The sequence below is a fragment of the Carassius auratus genome, chromosome 7, assembly GCF_003368295.1.
Source record: "Carassius auratus strain Wakin chromosome 7, ASM336829v1, whole genome shotgun sequence".
NCBI classification, from domain to species: Eukaryota; Metazoa; Chordata; class Actinopteri; order Cypriniformes; family Cyprinidae; genus Carassius; species Carassius auratus.
In genome coordinates, this window is record NC_039249.1 from 18,297,448 (window position 1) to 18,316,951 (window position 19,504).

Here is a 19,504-nt window from a genome sequence, read left to right on the forward strand (position 1 = left end):
TGCAAGCATATTACAATAACTTGCTTAAGATAGTTGTTTATGGTTTGCTATTAATGTTTTTCTCAAATCAAGATAAACCGCTTTAATAAAATTGCGCCTGATTGTTTATTCATAATGCACTACTTTGTAATTCGGCCAGTTTTGCTTATTGAAAACAGCAGGCCTCATCTTGCTTTGTGAAATACTTCCCTGACCTCAAGCAGTTTCTTTCCTTCTCCAGTTCTCGTGACATGTTGTGATGGATGTTCTTTTGTTCGTATTGCAGTCTTCACCGTCGGAGCCTCACAGGATTGACAGTCCTGTCCGAGATGCTGCACACTCTCCACACAACTCCCAGGTCAGCACCGTTTCAGAGTGTATTCACTCCCCTTTCATCATCAGCCCTTTCTTTTCTCATTTGTTTTCACGTGACTGTCAAACATTACCATGGATAAGCCTGGACAGATTTCTGCAGGTGTTTTTGCATGGTCAGAGGCAGGCCTAGTTTACATGTTCATTATGGGAGTGTTCTGGTTGATGGCCTGTGCTCTCATTTTGCCCCTCGTCATGACATTTCCATATTTCTCAGCAGTCCCACAAGTCTTCCTCTGTGATGCTTGGAAGGGAGGTTCGATATGTAAGTGGGCTGACTAGCCCTTGTATGGCCTGCACTAGCTGCACTTAGCTTTGCATTAGATGTTAAGAGCCGAATAGAATAAGGGCCTGTGTAACTCTGAGCATGTCATGCTGTCTGCAGCAGTGAAATGCTTGACTCTTATTTAGTATTTCCACCAAACCAAGCGATTGAGAGTGTAACCGCAGCCTGGTAAATTAACACTGTGTATTAAGGCCTTGTGAATCATATGAAGTGTATATAACATTATATACACTACTGTTCAGAGGTTTGGGGTCAGTAGGTTTTTGTCATATGCTCACCAAGACTACATACGTTTGATCAAAAATACAGATAAATCTGTAAGATTATGAAATATTAATGCAATTGACTGTTTTCTCTTTCAATGTATTTTCAAATGTAATTTATTTCTGTGATTACTTTCAGCAGCCATTATTCCAGTCTTCTGTGTCATGTGATCCTTCAGAAATCATAACTGAAAATAGTTTTAGTGGAAACTGGTGTGTTTTTTTTTTTCCAGGATTCTTTGAATAGAAAGTCAAAGTAAATGACAGTCTTTACTTTAACTTTTGATCAATTTAATACATCTTTGCTGTATACAATTAGTTTATATAAAATGAAATAAAAATTGTACTGTCCCCAAACTTTTGAACACTAATATCATTTAATATGAATTCAAGTCTCATCAGAAAATCTGAAAGCTAATCCCATGTGATTTTTTTTTTCTTAATTTTACATCATGTTCATATTTCTCTTTTTTTTTTTTTTTCAGTCAAACATTAATTTCCCTTCAAATGCAAACACCAAGGATAATTCATCAGTGAGTGTCCAATATGCAGATAACTTGTAATTTATGCTCGATCAAGTTAATGAAAATATTGATTCAAATAACATTTCTAGCCATTTTATGTTGGAAACATTGCTTAAATTTGTGGTCGATTGCTGTATTTATTGTCAATTTGATTTCTCTCTCTTTCTAGACTAAACCTGGTGCCATCCAGCCCCTCTCTCGGGTGCGACCCGCTGTGTCTCCAGCCAGTCAGGATGGCAACAGCAGTCCCAACCCTTTCCAGCATGGCCTCTCTCCCATCAACTCTCAGACCACTGTAAGATCCCTCACCACTGTCTGAACCCTAATGGGGCCCCCTTTCATCCTCAGTCACCAATGCCTAAAGACCAACAAAACTCGAATGTTGTTTTATTTTCTCCATATGCATTCCAGCTGTGCCTGTTAAGCCTTACAAACGGTCACAGATTAATCCAGGTCAAAGAAACGGGTTGTAAAAAAAACAAAACAAAGACACCTCAACTTCTCACTGCAAGTTACATTGTGCCTGTTTTCTATCAAAAGGCGCCTCTTTTTGATTTTTTTTTTCTTCCCCTAATCACATAAACCACATTTTTTGCAAAGCAAGGTTTACACTCACATTATCTCAGGAGACCATTGTAAACCAAAATATTGCCCCGAGTCATCACCATAACCACAGACCTCCCTCATACTATCAAACTCTCTCCTCTCCCTCCATCCTTTCATTGACATGATCGCGATCGCGGGCTGCATGTGGTCTAGCCCTGCATTTTCCTCCTGTGCTCTGCCTTTGCTGCTCTGTCTCTCATTAGCTGTTCCATCCTTTTTGTCCTTTGTCTGTTTCTCTACCCTTCCACCCCTCTGTCCTCAACCTCCCCGACCCCTCATACAGCCTAGTGCCCCATCCCCTGACACACATGAGGAATACCCCATCAATATCAAGCAGGTATATAAGGCCTTCGCAGCTGTGCCACACTCCCTGGCTGTACTGGAAGCCCCACAGGTAGGACAAATGCTCCTCAAGGTTGTGAGCATGTCGTGGTTCCCCCATCATCCCGTTGGTCTTCCCGTTGGACATTTTGTTCCTTTTTGGAGATTGTTTGCTGTCGTTGTGCACGAGTCACTCATGGTGGTGTCGACTCCAGGAGTTCATCTGACAGGGACACTTATGTGTCTCATTCATCTGTCAATTGTTCGTTTGATGTTGGTTTTGATATTTGACTCCTTGCTGTGTGTAAAGTGTTTCCTTTCATCCAACTCAAGTCTTGTGTCTGAGGTTTGTTTGTATAGAATGTCTTGACTGAATCTTTCCTTTTCACTCTCATTTGTTAGGATCTTTACTCTCCGCGGAACAATGTCAGCGCAAAGCAACCGTCACCAGAGGTATGTCTTCATTTGTGATCTGTATCATTTTTGAAGTGATATTTTAAAGCTGGAATACATTTATTTGACTTCTTCACAGATTGTTTTGCTCCAATTTTTTATTTGGATCAATCAACACTAGTAGATTTCACAGAATACTGTGTAGTGTTCAATGGCTGCAGACTCTCCAGATGCTGTTCAGTCAGAGGATATCAAGCATGTTTTGAGACAGTTTTAGAAAACACATTGTTTTTATCAAAGGCGTAGCTTGACATTTGAGCTTGGGGGGGTCAAACCCGCCAGTCGATTTGATCAGACAAACGTTTTAGCATTTCTGTAGTAAACGTACAAATTCACACTCCGAGTACCATTTAAGTAGTAGCAACCAGATACACTGTACTTGCATTACTTGTGAAGGCTTTGCTGTCTATTTTTGCTGCACTATCAATAAACATGCTGTATAGAATGCACCATAAACTTGTTTGCCAACAGAATCACAAAGTAGACTGTAAAGTGACAAAAAAAAAAAACCTGTTTCAGCACTGGTCTTTCACACATTCGATCTGAAAAAGACTCCAGAAGTGGGTTTGTAAAACTGTGGAAAGGTGGGAGTGTAGTGGGTGTGAAGAGGGGAGACCACAAACAATGAACGCAGACCTACACCTAACCACGCTCATTATACAGACAAATTAAAGGGATAGTTCACCCAAAAATCTAAATTATGTCATTAATGACTCACCCTCATGTCGTTCCTAACCAGTGAGACCTCCTTTTATCTATACCGTGTGAACGGTCTACTGTCCATGTCCAGAAAGGTAAGAAAAACATCATCAAAGTAGTCCATGTGACATCAGAGGGTCAGTTAGAATTTTTTGAAGCATCGAAAATACATTTTGGTCCAAAAATAGCAAAAACTACGACTTTATTCAGCATTGTCTTCTCTTCCGTGTCTGTTGTGAGAGAGTTCAAAACTCTACAGTGTAGTGATTTCAAATGACTTAAGCTGTTAACTTTTTTAATGTGGCTGACACTCCCTCTGAGTCAAAATAAACTAATATAGTGGAGTAATTAATTTACTCAAACAGTACACTGACTGAACTGCTGTGAAGAGAGAACTGAAGATGAACACCGAGCCGAGCCAGATAACGAACAATAGATTGACTCGTTCTCCAGTCAAGAACCGGTTGCATCGGTTTTCGGATCACCAGTAGTGATGGGAAGTTTGGTTCTTTTCCGCGAACCGGTTATTCTGGACAGTTCGATTCAATAAACCGGTTGAAGAAAACGGTTTACCGTTTTTTTTGCGCTCAACGTAATGATGTCATTGGCGATGATTGCCCTTGATTCAAGCCTTTGGTTTACCTGGGCTCATAACACTAGCACAGAATCAGTTCAGAATCAATCACCAAAAGAACCAGTTAAGTTCAGACGCTCAGTGTGTTCGGTCTGCTTCACACTGAATCAAACATGTGCAGTATCATCAGCTCCTCGGTTCACAAATCGGACACATCTGACAGAAACGGTTCTTGACTCGAGAACGAGTCAATCTTTTGTTCGTTATCTGGCTCAGCTCGGTGTTCATCTTCAGTTCTCTCTTCACAACAGTTCAGTCAGTGTACTGTTTGAGTAAATGAATTACTCCGGGATATTGGTTTGTTTGAACTCAGAAGGAGTGTCAGCCACATTAAAAAAGTTAAAAATTAAAAGTCTTTTGTGGATTAATGGTTATTGGAGACACAAACTGTTTAAAATGATTCAGTTATGATTCAGTTCGATTTGGTGAACTGGTTCAAGAAGATCTGGTTACATCGAGTGATTCGTTCGCGAACCGGATATCACTACACTGCAGTGAACGGTCTCAGAACAGACACAGAAGAGAAGACAATGCTGAATAAAGGCATAGTTTTTGCTATTTTTGGACCAAAATGTATTTTCGATGCTTCAAAAAATTTAAAGATGAACGGAGGTCTCACGGGTTTGGAACGACATGAGGGTGAGCGATTAATGACACAATTTTGATTGTTGGGTGAACTAACCCTTTAATATTAAAATTATTATTTGCGCATCTTTTATTTAAAGAAGACATGTTATGTGTGCAGACACGGTGGCCGTTCATGTTCAAGTGAATATCTAATATGTTCACATAAACTTTAAACATCTTGTTACATATTAAATATTGTTACGGTCTTGTTAATAGAGATGAACTAACAGCGCAAACTCTTTTATGAGATTTGAATTCTCCGCTGTAATACAACCTCATGCATAATACAGTGCAGGGATTGAATCATAAGACTTCATTCTCATGAATAATCCTGAGAGAAGCTCCAGCAACAGCCGCCAATCACTACTTCAAATGAATGCATATATGGCACTTTTTGTGACATTGGTAACTTTTATTTTTGAACCGGAAGAACGAAATTGCACTAAAGAAAAAATAACCACTTTTACCTTAATAATAGACATAATGAGTGCTAAAGTTGTTTCCACTGATGTGCAACCAGTTTATATATGTTTTAGGGTTTCTTGAGACTTTCATGATAAGCAAATCAATGAGTGAATTACCCACTGCTTGATACATTTGTTCAGAATTTAAAAGTCGTGTGGTGTATTCCATCCTTTTCTCTACATGATGATGACTTTTGAATGAGCCTGACACATAACCTTTTTTTGGTGTGTACTATCTCACCACAACTCAGTGCGCAATATTATCTGCAAGTGTGGTGTTGACATGCTGTACATGATGGGTCTTTCAGCCTGAGCTGAATAATGAGGTCTTTATGGATGAGGCTGATGGAGAGGGAAGTGGTCCTCTCAGGGCTCGTCCCTCCCTCTCATCTGATCGCCGCGAGTACAGGAGCCTGGCAGCCGTGCCACATATGTCTCGCCCCTCGGTGGAGTCGAAGGTACCGCGCTGATCTCCAGCAGAACCAGTCTGACACTTCAGATTCATCTAAACTTGAGTGGTGGTGGTGCAGGTGTACGTGTCGCTTTGAACTGCAGCAAAGAAATGTGATCAATTGTGTGTCCGCAATGTCAAGAAAGCCCAATCATCTGGCAGCATGTGTTTTGGTAAAATATGGGAACTTGATTGATCGGTGTTCTGAATCAAAGCAATTATTTTTGGTGAGAAGAGGCTTCAGGAGAACAGTAATTGCAGTGGCAGCATATTATGCAGTCATCATCCTGATGGTGGCGGATCGGCAAAGTTTTGGTATCTTTGTGCAAATTATTAATTTTTGTCTGAATTTCAGAATTAACTCGACGACTTGCATGTCAGTGCATGTCAATTTTGGTTGCGGGTACGGTGTTCTTTACAACTGGTCTGAAATCTGAATCGTCTCTCTCTCTCTTTCTCTCTCTCTCTCTCTCTCTCTCTCTCTCTCCCAGACTCCCTCCTCTTTTGGCAGAGACAGCCCAGAGCAGCGCTCCTTCAGAGACAGGCAGAAATATTTTGAAATTGATGTGAAGCAGCAGACACCAGACAAACCCAAACCTCGCATCTCACTTGTGGGAGAAGATGACTTGAAGAAAATGAAAGAGGAAGAAGGTTTGTGTCTGTTTAGTTGTCAGACGTTCATGTTAAGCTACAGCAAGCTTGAGTTCACGGTGGAATCATGCTAAATAGTTTGTCAATGACTTTCCTCAGCAAAACGAATTGAACAGAGTGCACGAGAGTATATGCTGGATGAAGATGAGGAGGATGAGGAGGAAGATCTGGCGAAGCAGGTGGCAGATATGAAGGCTCACGGAAAGGTTATCCTCGATGGTGTGGAGTACAAGGTGGAGAGCTTGGGAGGCCACAGTTCCCCTTCTCCTAGGCAGTGTGCCACACCTCCCAGCCACTGTGGCAGCTCCGGGTGAGCTACACGTTTGCTCAATTGTTTGCTAGTATTTCAAAGTAGCAAAGATATTTTGCAAAGTGTTTTTTTTTTTTGGCTTGCTGAAGTTCTGATTACAAAACACACTGAACATCTAGAACTCCAATTCTGATATCTTTGATTATTGAAATAAGTACATATATATATATATATATATATATATATATATATACATACATACAAATAATTATAAATGTGTCTTTTTTTTATCAGTTTAATTTGTCCTAGCTGAAAAAAGTATTTAAAAATCTTACTGACCTCAAAATTTGAAAGGTGCATCAAAACATTCATTAGTAATAAAATAGTCATATTTATTATTTTTTAATCCAGTCCTTCCTCCGTGGATGGTAAAGGAGACTCTCAGCGGAATTCAATGGAAGACAGCTTCAGACTGGAACAGAGACCCAACTCCATGACGGGGTGAGGAACACTGAAACCTAAAGCTGTACAGCTTTGCATTTGTTGGGATGTTCGTATTGCTTGACCCAGTGTTTGTCTGAACAGCTTGATCCCAGTTTATCCTGGTGAATCTGTGGCTCCCATTCGGACGGCCAAAGCAGAGCGTAGACATCAAGACCGCCTCCGCATGCAGAGCCCAGAGCTTAGTGTTGCCATGGACAAGGAGCTATCCCCTGCTGAAAAACGAGCCTTGGAAGCAGAGAAGAGAGCCATGTGGAGAGCAGCCAGGTACGACGGTGAATTACGTCACATCAGGAGCGTTTTTCTCTCCTCTGTAATGCTGATCTCTAAAGAGCTGTCCGCTTGTACTTAAATTTCATCCTCCCCTTGATGAACGGGGCTTTCGAAGCCATTTCCACATTTTTTGGATATAGGAATCCATTAAATTATATATTTTATTTTTACATCCCCATCTCATATTGTGGATTTGTCTTTGAAGGCCCTGAGTTTCAATGTAGACCTTCCCTTTTTAATCTTTAATGTCCCTTTCAGAGTGTTTTCTTTCATCTGTAGTCTCTTTCCTTTTCTTTGTGTGTTACCATCTTCTATCCTCTCTACCTTCTTACTTTCTTGCTGCTCCCAAGGCCTTATGGTCTAGAGGAGGACGTAAGGCAGTATGAGCAAGACCTGGCTAAGCGGCTCTACCAGTCCCGTGTGAGGGCCTCTCTAGGCAGCGCTGCAGCTTCTCCCACTTCCTGCTTCTCCTCTTCCTGTCAGCCCAGGTCTGCCCTTAACAGCCAGAAAGCATCATGGGGCCTTAGCTGTGATGCTTGACACCGCTTGGGGTGCTTGTGGACATTTCATAGTGCATAGTGTATAAAGGGTGAACAATATTTGTAGGTACTTTTTCTAAACAATGAACGTGTCCTACAAGAACCCACTTCTGCTTCTGCACGTGTGCCATTTTATTTATTATTTAGTTTTGTAGCACACTCCCTCTTTCTCTCTTCTAAATCACTTTTGCCTCTCATCTGTGTAAAAGTAAAAGTCTTGCATTGTCCAAATAATTTTTATTTTTTACGTTATTCAAGTTGCTTGCAGTTGTTTTATTAGAGGTGCACTGATGTTAGTTATAGACTTTAACAAGACCTTCATTAAAAGCACTTGTGCTGGTTATCTTTATATAGAAGCTATGGAATCCCATTTCAACCAGTGAATTAAAAAATATCAAATGCAATTGCAACTATTTATCTCAAAATTCAGACTTTTTTATCGCAATTGTGAGTTTGCATCTTTCGGTTCTGACTTGCATGATATAAACCAGTGTTTCTCAAACTTTTTCAGCCCAAGGACCACTTTATCTTCCAAATTTTTTCTGAGGACTATTTCTGTTTGGTTTTTTAAACCAACCAGTGTGGAAAACCCAACTTCACAGTTATATGTAGTTGGGAAAGGCATGAGCGCTTTGAGGGCAGATTCTGCAAGTTATTAAAACAGAATGGCAAGAACTGTTTCGCAAGTACATTAAAAATCTACTTAAATAAGTGACGATTTTATAAACACTTGCCTAGTTTAGGTCATCTTTTCGCGGACCACTAGGGGGCGACGGCGGACCACACTTTAAGAATTACTGATATAAACAATGATATAAACGGCAGTTGCGAGTTTAAAAATCTGATTTGTGAGATATATACTCACAATTTTGAAAAATTAAGTCCAGTTCTGAGGGAGAAAAAGACTGTTCTCAGAATTGCGAGTTTATATCTAACAATTCTTCTTTATTATTATTCTGTGGTGGAAACAGGCTTCCATAAAAATGTTAAAACCTGACATTTTTCAGATGTAGGCAGAGTTTAAATGCATGTGAGATTCCAGATTGCAAGGAAAAGACAACCATCCACACAGATTTTTTATGTTTAGGTTTAGCTAAATCTGAAATGATACCACGACAACATACCTGTTAAAGATTAGAGCTTGGGATTTTGGAACACTTGTGGTTTTTGTTTGCAATATAAGTCTGTGCATGGACTGAGTGCACCATACTGAGACTAACTCTAATCTAAGGAAGTTTGGCAGAGCTCATTTTCTTGCCTGGCTTAAATGGATAGTTGATTAGAAAAAAATTATAAGTTATTATTTACTCACACTGCACTAACTCTACAAATGGCCAAGATCAGGTTTTCTCAATGCAATTAATGAAATTTTGGTTTGTCTTTTTACAAAACCCTATTTAATTTTTAATTTTATTATTTTGCCAAAGCCCTTTGCAAATATGTCACGAGTTGTGTGGGATCACTCTGATACTTTTGCATCTTTTTGTTAAAGCAGGGCAATAATCACTGCCATTATTTAGACAAGCACATTTTTTGTGGTCTGAAAAAGAAAGACGATCATTCGACATCAAAATAATACCGAAAAATGCAGATTTTGTAAATAATGTGTGAATTATCTCCAATAGTGCCTATTTAGTATTCATTCCCCCTTGACCTTTCACGATTGTGTTATAGGATGCAAGCTAATCGGTGCATCTCTAGTTTGTGTCATTCGCTCATAACTTGGACACATTTTTTCACAGCCTCCACCAAATTAACTTGTTCTCCTGTATTAACCAGTCAGTGTGCACAGCAACTCTGCTTATCTTTCATCTCTCATCCTGTCTCTCTCCACGCACCGTATGCATTTCTCCTTCCACTCTCTGTGTCTCACTATATCTCACTGTCTTTCCAGGATGAAGTCTCTGGAGCAGGATGCTTTGAAGGCCCAGATGGTCATTGCCAAGTCTAAAGAGGGGAAGAAGCGTGGGACGTTGGATCAGCTGTCAGAGTCGCCGTCCCCTGCGCCCACACCCTCTCCAACACCAATGGAAGGTGACCATCTCATTTACCTTTGTCAGTAAGACAAAGCCAGAGTATTCTCTGTTGTGTTGTATTAAATGTATTTCTTGTTTCCTGAACAGATATCAGTCCACGGGCAGTGACTTCACCAGGCAGACTGGTATGAGACAATTTCTTTCATTTGCCATTTAGTACAAAGCAAAAAGCACATTTTGAATCACCAGTTATTTAGTTTTAGGAGAAAAAAATCACTTAGTACCTTTTTTTTTTTTTTACTTTCATTGATAGTCATTCTTTACTCTAACAGTCATGTCCATAGCATATAGAGCAATATCCATGAAACTTTATCTCTTTTCTTTGTTGTCCTCTCTCCACCTTTTTTTGTATGTTTACACATCTCTGCTACTCACCCTCTGTCCTTCCTTCCCTCCATCCATCCTGCCATCTCTCTTTTGTGATATTTATTTTTTTCCCCCTTTTTCTCTCTCCATCTCTCCACTGCTTATGCCTGTTTGCTGTCCTTTTAGTCCCTGTCAGAAAAGAAGTTTGACTACCGACAATTTGCTGCCATTCCTTCTTCCAAACCCGTTTACGACATTCAGGTATTGCCTGCATGCCAAGCGTCGAGGAGTGCAGCTTGCCCGATCCCTGTCCTCCTGGCTTTCCCTGTTCCCCTGCTCCCCCTCTCCCTGGTCCTTCTGATGGCTAGTTCAGAACTGAACTGTCAGGGCCCTGTACTCGCCAGCGTGAGCAGCACGCTCATTTGTGTTACTGCAGCTTTAAGCATCATTCTGGATCATAGTCGTCAGTGATTTGGGTTTAGATTTCGGCTCTGAGGTTCATTTCCACAGCTTAACACACATCCTGTTCTTAATCTACTTACATTGTCAATACCATGTGCTTCTCTTCTGGGTATGCGGATGTAGTGTAGAGGTGGGGTTTATAGTTTGGTCTATGGGCTTTGTGTTGATCCAAAACATGGGGTAACATATTAATGCGCTAAGACACTCAAAAGGAAAACATCTTTGCATTGTCCTCTCCCTCCCTCCGCTCTCACAGCACTCGCACTCAGACAGCCAAACCGGTCTGACTCCTACAGCATGTGTGAAGGCCATTCTTTTGATTATCAAATTGAGTAAAAGAGCTGAATGTGGCTGTTCCATGTGGTGTCACTGGGAAAGACCGCTCTACTGGGGACGCAGGGGTTCATGGGAGCAAAGGAACGTTGTGTTTCTTGGTATTGGTGTTCTGTGGTTGTGATTCTGGATATTTGTATGAAGGGAAATTGGGCATGTGGGGTGATTGTTAATGTTCTAATACTTTTCCTCTGATACCAGACCAAAAGACCACCAAATCTGTGAGACTGACACAAACCATAATTGGCATTTACTGTTTTTTCAGCATATCACATGACAGTCAAATTAGCTAAATCTGGATGATTTCAGTGTCAGCAATCAGCAAATCTTTCTTTGGAATGTAGAATTAATGCAGAACTTTTTTTTTAATTCTATTGATTTTTATTGAGTGTAGTGGTTGGGGCACATGGTTTTTAAGACCTGCATTATTTACGTAAAGGGATAGTTCACCCACAAATGAAATTATGTAATTAATAACTTATTTTACCCTCATGTTGTTTCAAACCCGTGAGACCTCCGTTTATCTTTGGAACACAGTTTAAAATATTTTAGATTTAGTCCAAGAGCTCTCAGTCCCTCGATTGAAGCTGTGTGTACGGTATACTGTCCATGTCCTGAAAGGTAAGAAAAACATCATCAAAGTAGTCCATGTGACATCAGAGGGTCAGTTAGAATATTTTGAAGCATCGAAAATACATTTTGGTTCAAAAATAGCAAAAACTATGACTTTATTAAGCATTGTCTTGTCTTCAGTGTCTGTTGTGAGAGAGTTCAAAACAGAGAAGTTTGTGATATCCGGTTTGCGAACGAATCATTCGATTTAACCGGATCATCTTGAACCAGTTCACCAAATTGAACTGAATCGTTTTAAACGGTTCGCGTCTCCAATACGCATTAATCCACAAATGACTTAAGCTTTCAACTTTTTTATATATATATTTTTTTTAAATATCCCCGAGTAATGCATGCACTCAAACAGTACACTGACTGAACTGCTGTGAAGAGAGAACTGAAGATGAACACCGAGCCGAGCCAGATAACGAACAATAGACTGACTTGTTCTCGAGTCAAGAACCGGTTGCATCGGTTTTCGGATCACCAGTAGTGTTGGGATGTTCGGTTCTTTTCGGCGAACCGGTTCTTTCAGACTGTTTCGATTCAATAAAACGGTTGAAGAAAATGGTTCACCGGTTCTTTTGTGCTCTACGTAATGGCGTCATTTGCGATGATTGCCCTTGATTCAAGCCTTCGGTTTACCCGCACTCATAACATTAGCATAGAATCAGTTCAGAATCAATCACCAAAAGAATCAGTTAAGCTCAGACGCTCAGTGTGTCAGTCCGCTTCACACTCAATCAGACATGCGCAGTATCATCAGCTCCTCGGTTCACGAATTGGATGCGTCTCACATTGTCCTGTTCAGACAGAAATGGATCTAATAAGTTAGTCCTCTAACTCATGGCATAGTAATAGTAACAATAGTAATATCTAGAGTATATATTGTATTTTTTAATATTCAAAATATTTTATGTAATTACTATTGTAATGTTGTTATATTTTTCCATTCAGCCAAAACTTGAAATTTTGTGTTTTCTACTACTGTGTCAGAAATGTTCAGTGTTGCTAGTTACAGTTTTTTTTTTTTTTTTTGCTAAAAAGTTCAAGTCTACCATCACAGAAAGAAATGTAATTAAGGATATTAAAATAGAAACAGTTTTTTTTTTAATTCTATTACTATTTTGCAGTGTTATGTTTCTTACAAAAATGTAAAAAAAAAAAAAAAAAACCTTAGCCTACCCCAGACTTGTTTGGTTTGTTGAATCATGTTAGAAGCAGGTCATTTAAAATGCCACCTAGTCAGTCTTAATTTACTGCACACTGTATTCAAGCACTGCAGTGTACAGGGCGCCAGGTGAACCCTTGTGCTATTTGGTGGCCTTTTGAGACTGCCATGAATTGACTGTGTGTTGTGAGTTTTTATGTTGTGTTATGTGACTTGATGTGTGAAGAAGCACCTTCACCCTAACTGTTCTTAGGGTTTTTTTTTTGAGCCTTTGAAAAAGAAAAAAATGAAAAAGAATTTGTTGGCAAAATATTTGTGGTGGGGGTGAAGGTTTGTACAGCATGCCTGTGTTGTGTTTGGAAAGACTGAAGTTTTAAGTATACTTTGTGAAATTCAGAGGTTGGTATGTTTTACATTTTCTGCCATTTCTTAAAATTATCAGATGAAACGATGGTAAAAGTTGTGTTGTGGGTAATTATTGGGACATTATTAGGCCAATCCTGTAACAACACATCCCTGGCTCTCTAAGAGAGAAAGATTTTCCAGGGTTTACGGACCTGAAACGGGAATCTGAAGGGTTTTAATCTAAATGTGCCTCAGTAAGTCTGTCCGCAGCAGTGGTGTGAGTCTTTCTGGACTGTTTTAAACTCCGTTTTGAAGCATCAGCTCCCCTACAAGGTGCTTTCTGGTCAGGTGAAGGTGAAGCGGCGTCTCCCAGAACAGCTCTATGGTTCAGATATCAAGAGCGTGTTGATCCAAACAACCCCCGTGACATTCACAAGACCTCATCTAGGTCATCTACATTTGTATTTTAGATTGAATGAGAAATTAATAGAATTATTTACACTCAGCATTTCAGCAATTCAGCCAAAAATAGCTATTCTTGGGAGACACCTAAAGGTTTCACTCTTTCATTTGTCTACTATGGTGGAAAGAGAGATGGAGCTGGTGAATTCTTACTGATCTTTGCTTCCTCTTCTCACGCTCTGTCTCTCTCTTGCAGTCTCCTGGTGCAGGTGATGACGTGCGCTTCATGGATGATGCCTCCAGTAACCCAGGTAAGATCTCCTCGTGTATGTGTGGCTCAGTGCTGTAGTCTACAGGGTCTTTAGTCTTTTATGTTGTGTTCACCAGTACTTGGCTCACAGTTATTGTCCTCTTGACACAGGCGACTTCCTTGGATAAGTGCTCTACTAATTTTGGTAGGAGATCTGTGTGTGTGTGTGCATATGCATTGGTTTTTGATAAGATGCCTGCTTTACTGCACTTGTTTGATGGGCCAGAACGTATAATCTACAGGAGGTTCAAATGAGCAATGGGTTTCGCTGTGCTTTCATTCTTCAACTTGTTTTTAGAGAATCAAGGTTACTTGATTAAGAGTTCTACCAATTTTTCAAAATATGAGTGTTCTCGAACATCTCTGGCAAACAATTTTACTTGCAACACATCCTGACGACATGAACTGCATGTCAATTCTAGCAGTATGAATGTGATGCCACATGCTGCTGTTTGCCGTAACATTACCATTAGTGTTAGAATGGATCTTCTGTTTGGTGCAGTGTGTAACAGCATTGGCTGACACAGTGGGTACTGTAATTAGGAATGCACTGATATTAAAATTCTGATAATTGTAAGCTGATAATTATTTTTATTTTTATTATTATGGCTGATAACAATTATCCATATTAAATTCTGTACACTTCTGTCTCAATAAATTAAATGTAAAACCTTAAAAACTCAAATCAATCATTTAAAATGTAATTTTTTTTTTTAAGTATTTAGTTCTGTATAAGATTTCATTTGAGTGTTAAAGATTACATTTAACAGTGTTATTCAATTATTTGTTTCAAAGATTAACTTGGAATTAAATTTGAGATGGTGGCAATGGTGCCAATAATATTTCAGGGCAGCTGCGTCCAGCTGGTTATTGCAAAAATAATTTTGCCAGTTGTTTTTGTCATTGTCAACCAGCTGGATGTACATTTATCCCACTTATTACACAGCTTCTTGCCACATGAGTAAATAATTGGAAATTAAATATTAATTTGGGTTGACGTTTTAAAAAAGATGAAGATTTAAGAGATTATGTACAGTCATACTATTTACTAGATGGCTTTTTTACTAAATCATGTGAACAATAAATATTGATTTGTGATTAAACATATATATTATAAATCCTTTATAATGTACAAAACATTCTGGCAACAGTGTTGTTGTTCGTGAAGTCGTTATCAGTAAATTTATTATCAGAATCAAATATTCCAGAAAGCCATGTAATAATATACATTTCTTTCAAAATCGTTAATCTTAGCCAATAACTGATATGGTGCCAATATATTGTGTATCCCAATTTTGTATAATCATGCAATTTTCAATGTCCAAAAAATGCTGTCTCTCTGCTGCATTGGCAGTAAAAACACTTCGTTCATTTCAGTCATTTTTTAAGCTTGCATGTTTTATATTTTGAAAAATTGGTGAACATGTTTGTATGTCTAACAGGAGATCTGTCACTACAACTTTTATTAAAATAGGGATTGATCTCATAATCCAAAAGGTAGGGCTGCACGATTGACAAAAAGCATAATTGTCAATTATTCCCTTGAAATTGTAATTGCGATTATTATTTACAATTATCACAATTTACATTGAATATTGTTTATACCATTGTATACCATTGAAAATAAACAAGCTGAAAACACTCTTAACTGAAAAACCTTGAGTGCTTTTCTATAGGATTGGTTTCTTTTAAATTATAAAAAAGTTCAAATATGAATGTAATACAAATGTTATACTAAAACTACAATTTTAATAATGGGGAAAACCCTTAAGATAACATGTAGAAAGAAAAAAAAAACATCTTAAGCACACACACTAGCATTAGTGAACTTTGAACGATTAATTGCCACTTTGAATGTTTAAGTAATTGTGTCATCCATAATTGTACAGTATTGTTCAAAATAATAGCAGTACAATGTGACTAACCAGAATAATCAAGGTTTTTTGTATAAAGGGGTGTGTTCAAAAAAATAGCAGTGTGGCATTCAATCACTGAGGTCATCAATTTTGTGAAGAAACAGGTGTGAATCAGGTGGCCCCTATTTAAGGATGAAGCCAACACTTGTTGAACATGCATTTGAAAGCTGAGGAAAATGGGTCGTTCAAGACATTGTTCAGAAGAACAGCGTACTTTGATTAAAAAGTTGATTAGAGAGGGGAAAACCTATAAAGAGGTGCAAAAAATGATAGGCTGTTCAGCTAAAATGATCTCCAATGCCTTAAAACGGAGAGCAAAACCAGAGAGACGTGGAAGAAAACGGAAGACAACCATCAAAATGGATAGAAGAATAACCAGAATGGCGAAGGCTCAGCCAATGATCACCTCCAGGATGATCAAAGACAGTCTGGAGTTACCTGTAAGTACTGTGACAGTTAGAAGACGTCTGTGTGAAGCTAATCTATTTTCAAGAATCCCCCGCAAAGTCCCTCTGTTAAAAAAAAGGCATGTGCAGAAGAGGTTACAATTTGCCAAAGAACACATCAACTGGCCTAAAGAGAAATGGAGGAACATTTTGTGGACTGATGAGAGTAAAATTGTTCTTTTTGGGTCCAAGGGCCACAGGCAGTTTGTGAGACGACCCCCAAACTCTGAATTCAAGCCACAGTACACAGTGAAGACAGTGAAGCATGGAGGTGCAAGCATCATGATATGGGCATGTTTCTCCTACTATGGTGTTGGGCCTATTTATCGCATACCAGGGATCATGGATCAGTTTGCATATGTTAAAATACTTGAAGAGGTCATGTTGCCCTATGCTGAATAGGACATGCCCTTGAAATGGTTGTTTCAACAAGACAATGACCCAAAACACACTAGTAAACAGGCAAAGTCTTGGTTCCAAACCAACAAAATGAATGTTATGGAGTGGCCAGCCCAATCTCCAGACCTTAATCCAATTGAGAACTTGTGGGGTGATATCAAAAATGCTGTTTCTGAAGCAAAACCTAGAAATGTGAATGAATTGTGGAATGTTGTTAAAGAATCATGGAGTGGAATAACAGCTGAGAGGTGCCACAAGTTGGTTGACTCCATGCCACACAGATGTCAAGCAGTTTTAAAAAACTGTGGTCATACAACTAAATATTAGTTTAGTGATTCACAGGATTGCTAAATCCCAGGAAAAAAAAATGTTTGTACAAAATAGTTTTGAGTCTGTACAGTCAAAGGTAGACACTGCTATTTTTTTGAACACACCCCTTTCAACTAATTGCCCAATTGCACAGCCTTAAGAGCGTGCATATCATGAATGCTGGGTCTCATTTGTTTTCTGAGAATCTACTGAACCTACTGGTAACTTGTTTGCCACGTAGCAATAAAAAATATACTAAAAACCTTGATTATTCTGGTTAGTCACATTGTACTGCTATTATTTTGAACAAAACTGTAATTGTGATTAGAAATTTGATGAATTGTGCAGACCTACCAGAAAGCATTGCTGTACAATGCAGATGTATTTTGACCTTTGTGCTTGGTAATCTAAATAAGAGTGTCCTCAAAGTGCTCTGCAGGGGGGGTTCTGCATGGTGTGCAGCTCTGCCTTTCAGCTTATGCTACAAATGGCTCGCCTGAATCACTGCTTTGCGGGAGTTTGTGGGATTTAAACTGAAATCTACATGTATTTAAACACAAGGGGGTGGTATGGAACGTCAGGGTTTTGCTCCAGCCTTGATAAAAACTTGGCTTAGACCTTGATTAACTTTATAATCAAGAGTTTGATTAGGCTTGGAGCAAAACTCTGCAGGACTGTGGCTCTCCGGGACAGACTTTGGCCACCCCTGGTATAGAAGCATATACAAAAGCAGGGCATTCTCATTTCTAAAAGCTGTCACTTGTCAATGAGAAGATTGCAAATTTCTTCTTTTCAGTGGAAGAAGGGGTGCTTTACAAAGACGGCAGCTCCTCTTTACAGAGTAATATTTAATCATTTGTTGTCTCTCTCCTTTCAGTGTCTGTTGTAGATCCAGAAGTTCCTTTGGCCACCACATCTGCTCTAGAGGAGATGGCTCTCTACAGTAACAAGCGCAAACTACGACAGGGCCGCCGCAGCCTGGAGGCTCCTGTGCCCACATAACCGTACACTCACACACTAATGCATCTGAACTGTGAAGATAAAACACACATAGTGATCATATAATGCTTAAGAGATGCTCTGAAATACACATTGTACACCGATATTAAACCACTCTTATTTCAGTGCCCACAACACAGGGGTGGGAGGTGAGTCTCCCAAACTCTAGTTTTGCTCAGATTTTACTATGAGAAGTCCAGACGATGGCTGATTGATTCATTCATTTTACCCAGTTTTCTATCTGTTAGAAGAGTTATTTTAAGAGATGCTGTGGGTTTCTTTCTTAACACTTTGGAAACCTCCTCTGTAAATGAAGATGTTGAATGGCAGAAAAGGAGCTATTTAAATGTAACCGTGTTCTTGTTTTGGGAGATTCAGTTTGCAGACAACATACTGCTACCTTCACTGCCCCATGTAAGCCAGACTCTCACTCGTGTTGCTTTAATTCACATTCAGAAAAAAAAGTTTTTATTCCTTTAAGTGTAATTTATTAATGTAATATACTGCTTTTAATCAATGGGATTCCAATGCAACAAAGGAACAAATTAAGGCTTTTTGACATGTATAAGCTGATTACTTGTGATTTTGTGACAAATTTAGATTTTTGGTTCTGGGATAAATTTTATTGGACGCAACATTTTAAAATTGAAAAATGAGGCCTTGGCATATGGATATAAAATTTCCATTTTATATCTATATCACTTTCAAAACAGAATCTCTTTTTTTAAGGTGATGCAAATGAATGTACTATTTTTGAAAGGTTGCATCTGCCCTTATTTAATGATCTGTTTGGTAATATGTATGGTCATGACATATCATAAAGTCTGACCTACTGTATTGAGTAGTGTCAGTCTAAACCTTTTAACTGATTTCTAGTCTTCCTTTACTGGACTAGGAGAGTAAAATGAAGTGGATAATGGTTTCACAAGTTTGTGTTCCTTTGGTGATCCTCTTCCTCAAGGACACTAAAACGCATCCTCCATTTTTATTTCTTCTTCTTGTTCTGGGCCATGTATGCATAGAATCATTCCCTTTGCTACACAGAGTGACCAGAGTGGAGAATTCACTCTTTAACAACCCATAATTCGCCAGACCTCACTTTACCTCTCCATAAACATAAGGTACACTTTTGGGAGCGGGAGGAAATCGAATCATCTGAAAACATCAGATCTCTATTGGCATCTATGAATCTTTCTCATATCTTTTCTTTCTTTTATTCTGACATGTGTGTGAAGGTAGTAGATGTTTTCTAATCTACACTTTAAATAGTTTTAAAGCCACTGAAAAGCTGATTGTGTGAATAATGTATAAATGCTAAAAAAAACAAAAGAAGCAAAAATCAGAGTTGAATCTGAGCCTTTCTGCCCCGAGACCAAACTAAAGTCTGGAGGGTATAGATGATTCTACCAGGGTCTTGACTGAATGATCCCTGTGTTTGTATATTGGCTTATTGCAATTTTGCAATTTTACTGTCAATCCTGTGTGAGGACTAATATGATAGACTTTTATTACTTCTTCAAATAAACAGTTTTATTTCACTGTTCTCATATCAGTTGTTCACCACC

At 38.9% G+C, this 19,504-nt stretch overlaps 1 protein-coding gene across 24 annotated transcripts in view; it reads left to right on the forward strand.

Annotated features, from left to right (window-relative positions):
* The window catches only part of scrib (scribble planar cell polarity protein), an 87,993-nt gene extending 68,511 nt beyond the window's left edge, over positions 1 to 19,482 (forward strand). For 7 of the 24 annotated variants that reach the window (XM_026267795.1, XM_026267800.1, XM_026267797.1 and 4 more), the window contains 17 exons: positions 266 to 337; positions 569 to 616; positions 1,386 to 1,433; positions 1,594 to 1,719; positions 2,314 to 2,424; positions 2,754 to 2,804; positions 5,537 to 5,686; positions 6,171 to 6,330; positions 6,430 to 6,640; positions 6,992 to 7,081; positions 7,166 to 7,348; positions 7,705 to 7,842; positions 9,788 to 9,927; positions 10,017 to 10,054; positions 10,422 to 10,496; positions 13,817 to 13,871; positions 17,818 to 19,482. In XM_026267795.1, the coding sequence (XP_026123580.1) occupies positions 266 to 337; positions 569 to 616; positions 1,386 to 1,433; positions 1,594 to 1,719; positions 2,314 to 2,424; positions 2,754 to 2,804; positions 5,537 to 5,686; positions 6,171 to 6,330; positions 6,430 to 6,640; positions 6,992 to 7,081; positions 7,166 to 7,348; positions 7,705 to 7,842; positions 9,788 to 9,927; positions 10,017 to 10,054; positions 10,422 to 10,496; positions 13,817 to 13,871; positions 17,818 to 17,942 (1,821 nt within the window). In that variant the 3' untranslated portion in view covers positions 17,943 to 19,482. Of the gene's footprint in view, positions 1 to 265; positions 338 to 568; positions 617 to 1,385; positions 1,434 to 1,593; positions 1,720 to 2,313; positions 2,425 to 2,753; positions 2,805 to 5,536; positions 5,687 to 6,170; positions 6,331 to 6,429; positions 6,641 to 6,991; positions 7,082 to 7,165; positions 7,349 to 7,704; positions 7,843 to 9,787; positions 9,928 to 10,016; positions 10,055 to 10,421; positions 10,497 to 13,816; positions 13,872 to 13,981; positions 14,016 to 17,817 lie in introns of all 24 variants that reach the window. The other 17 variants (XM_026267798.1, XM_026267814.1, XM_026267815.1 and 14 more) reach the window with 13 other exon arrangements.
* Positions 19,483 to 19,504: the final 22 nt, after the last annotated feature.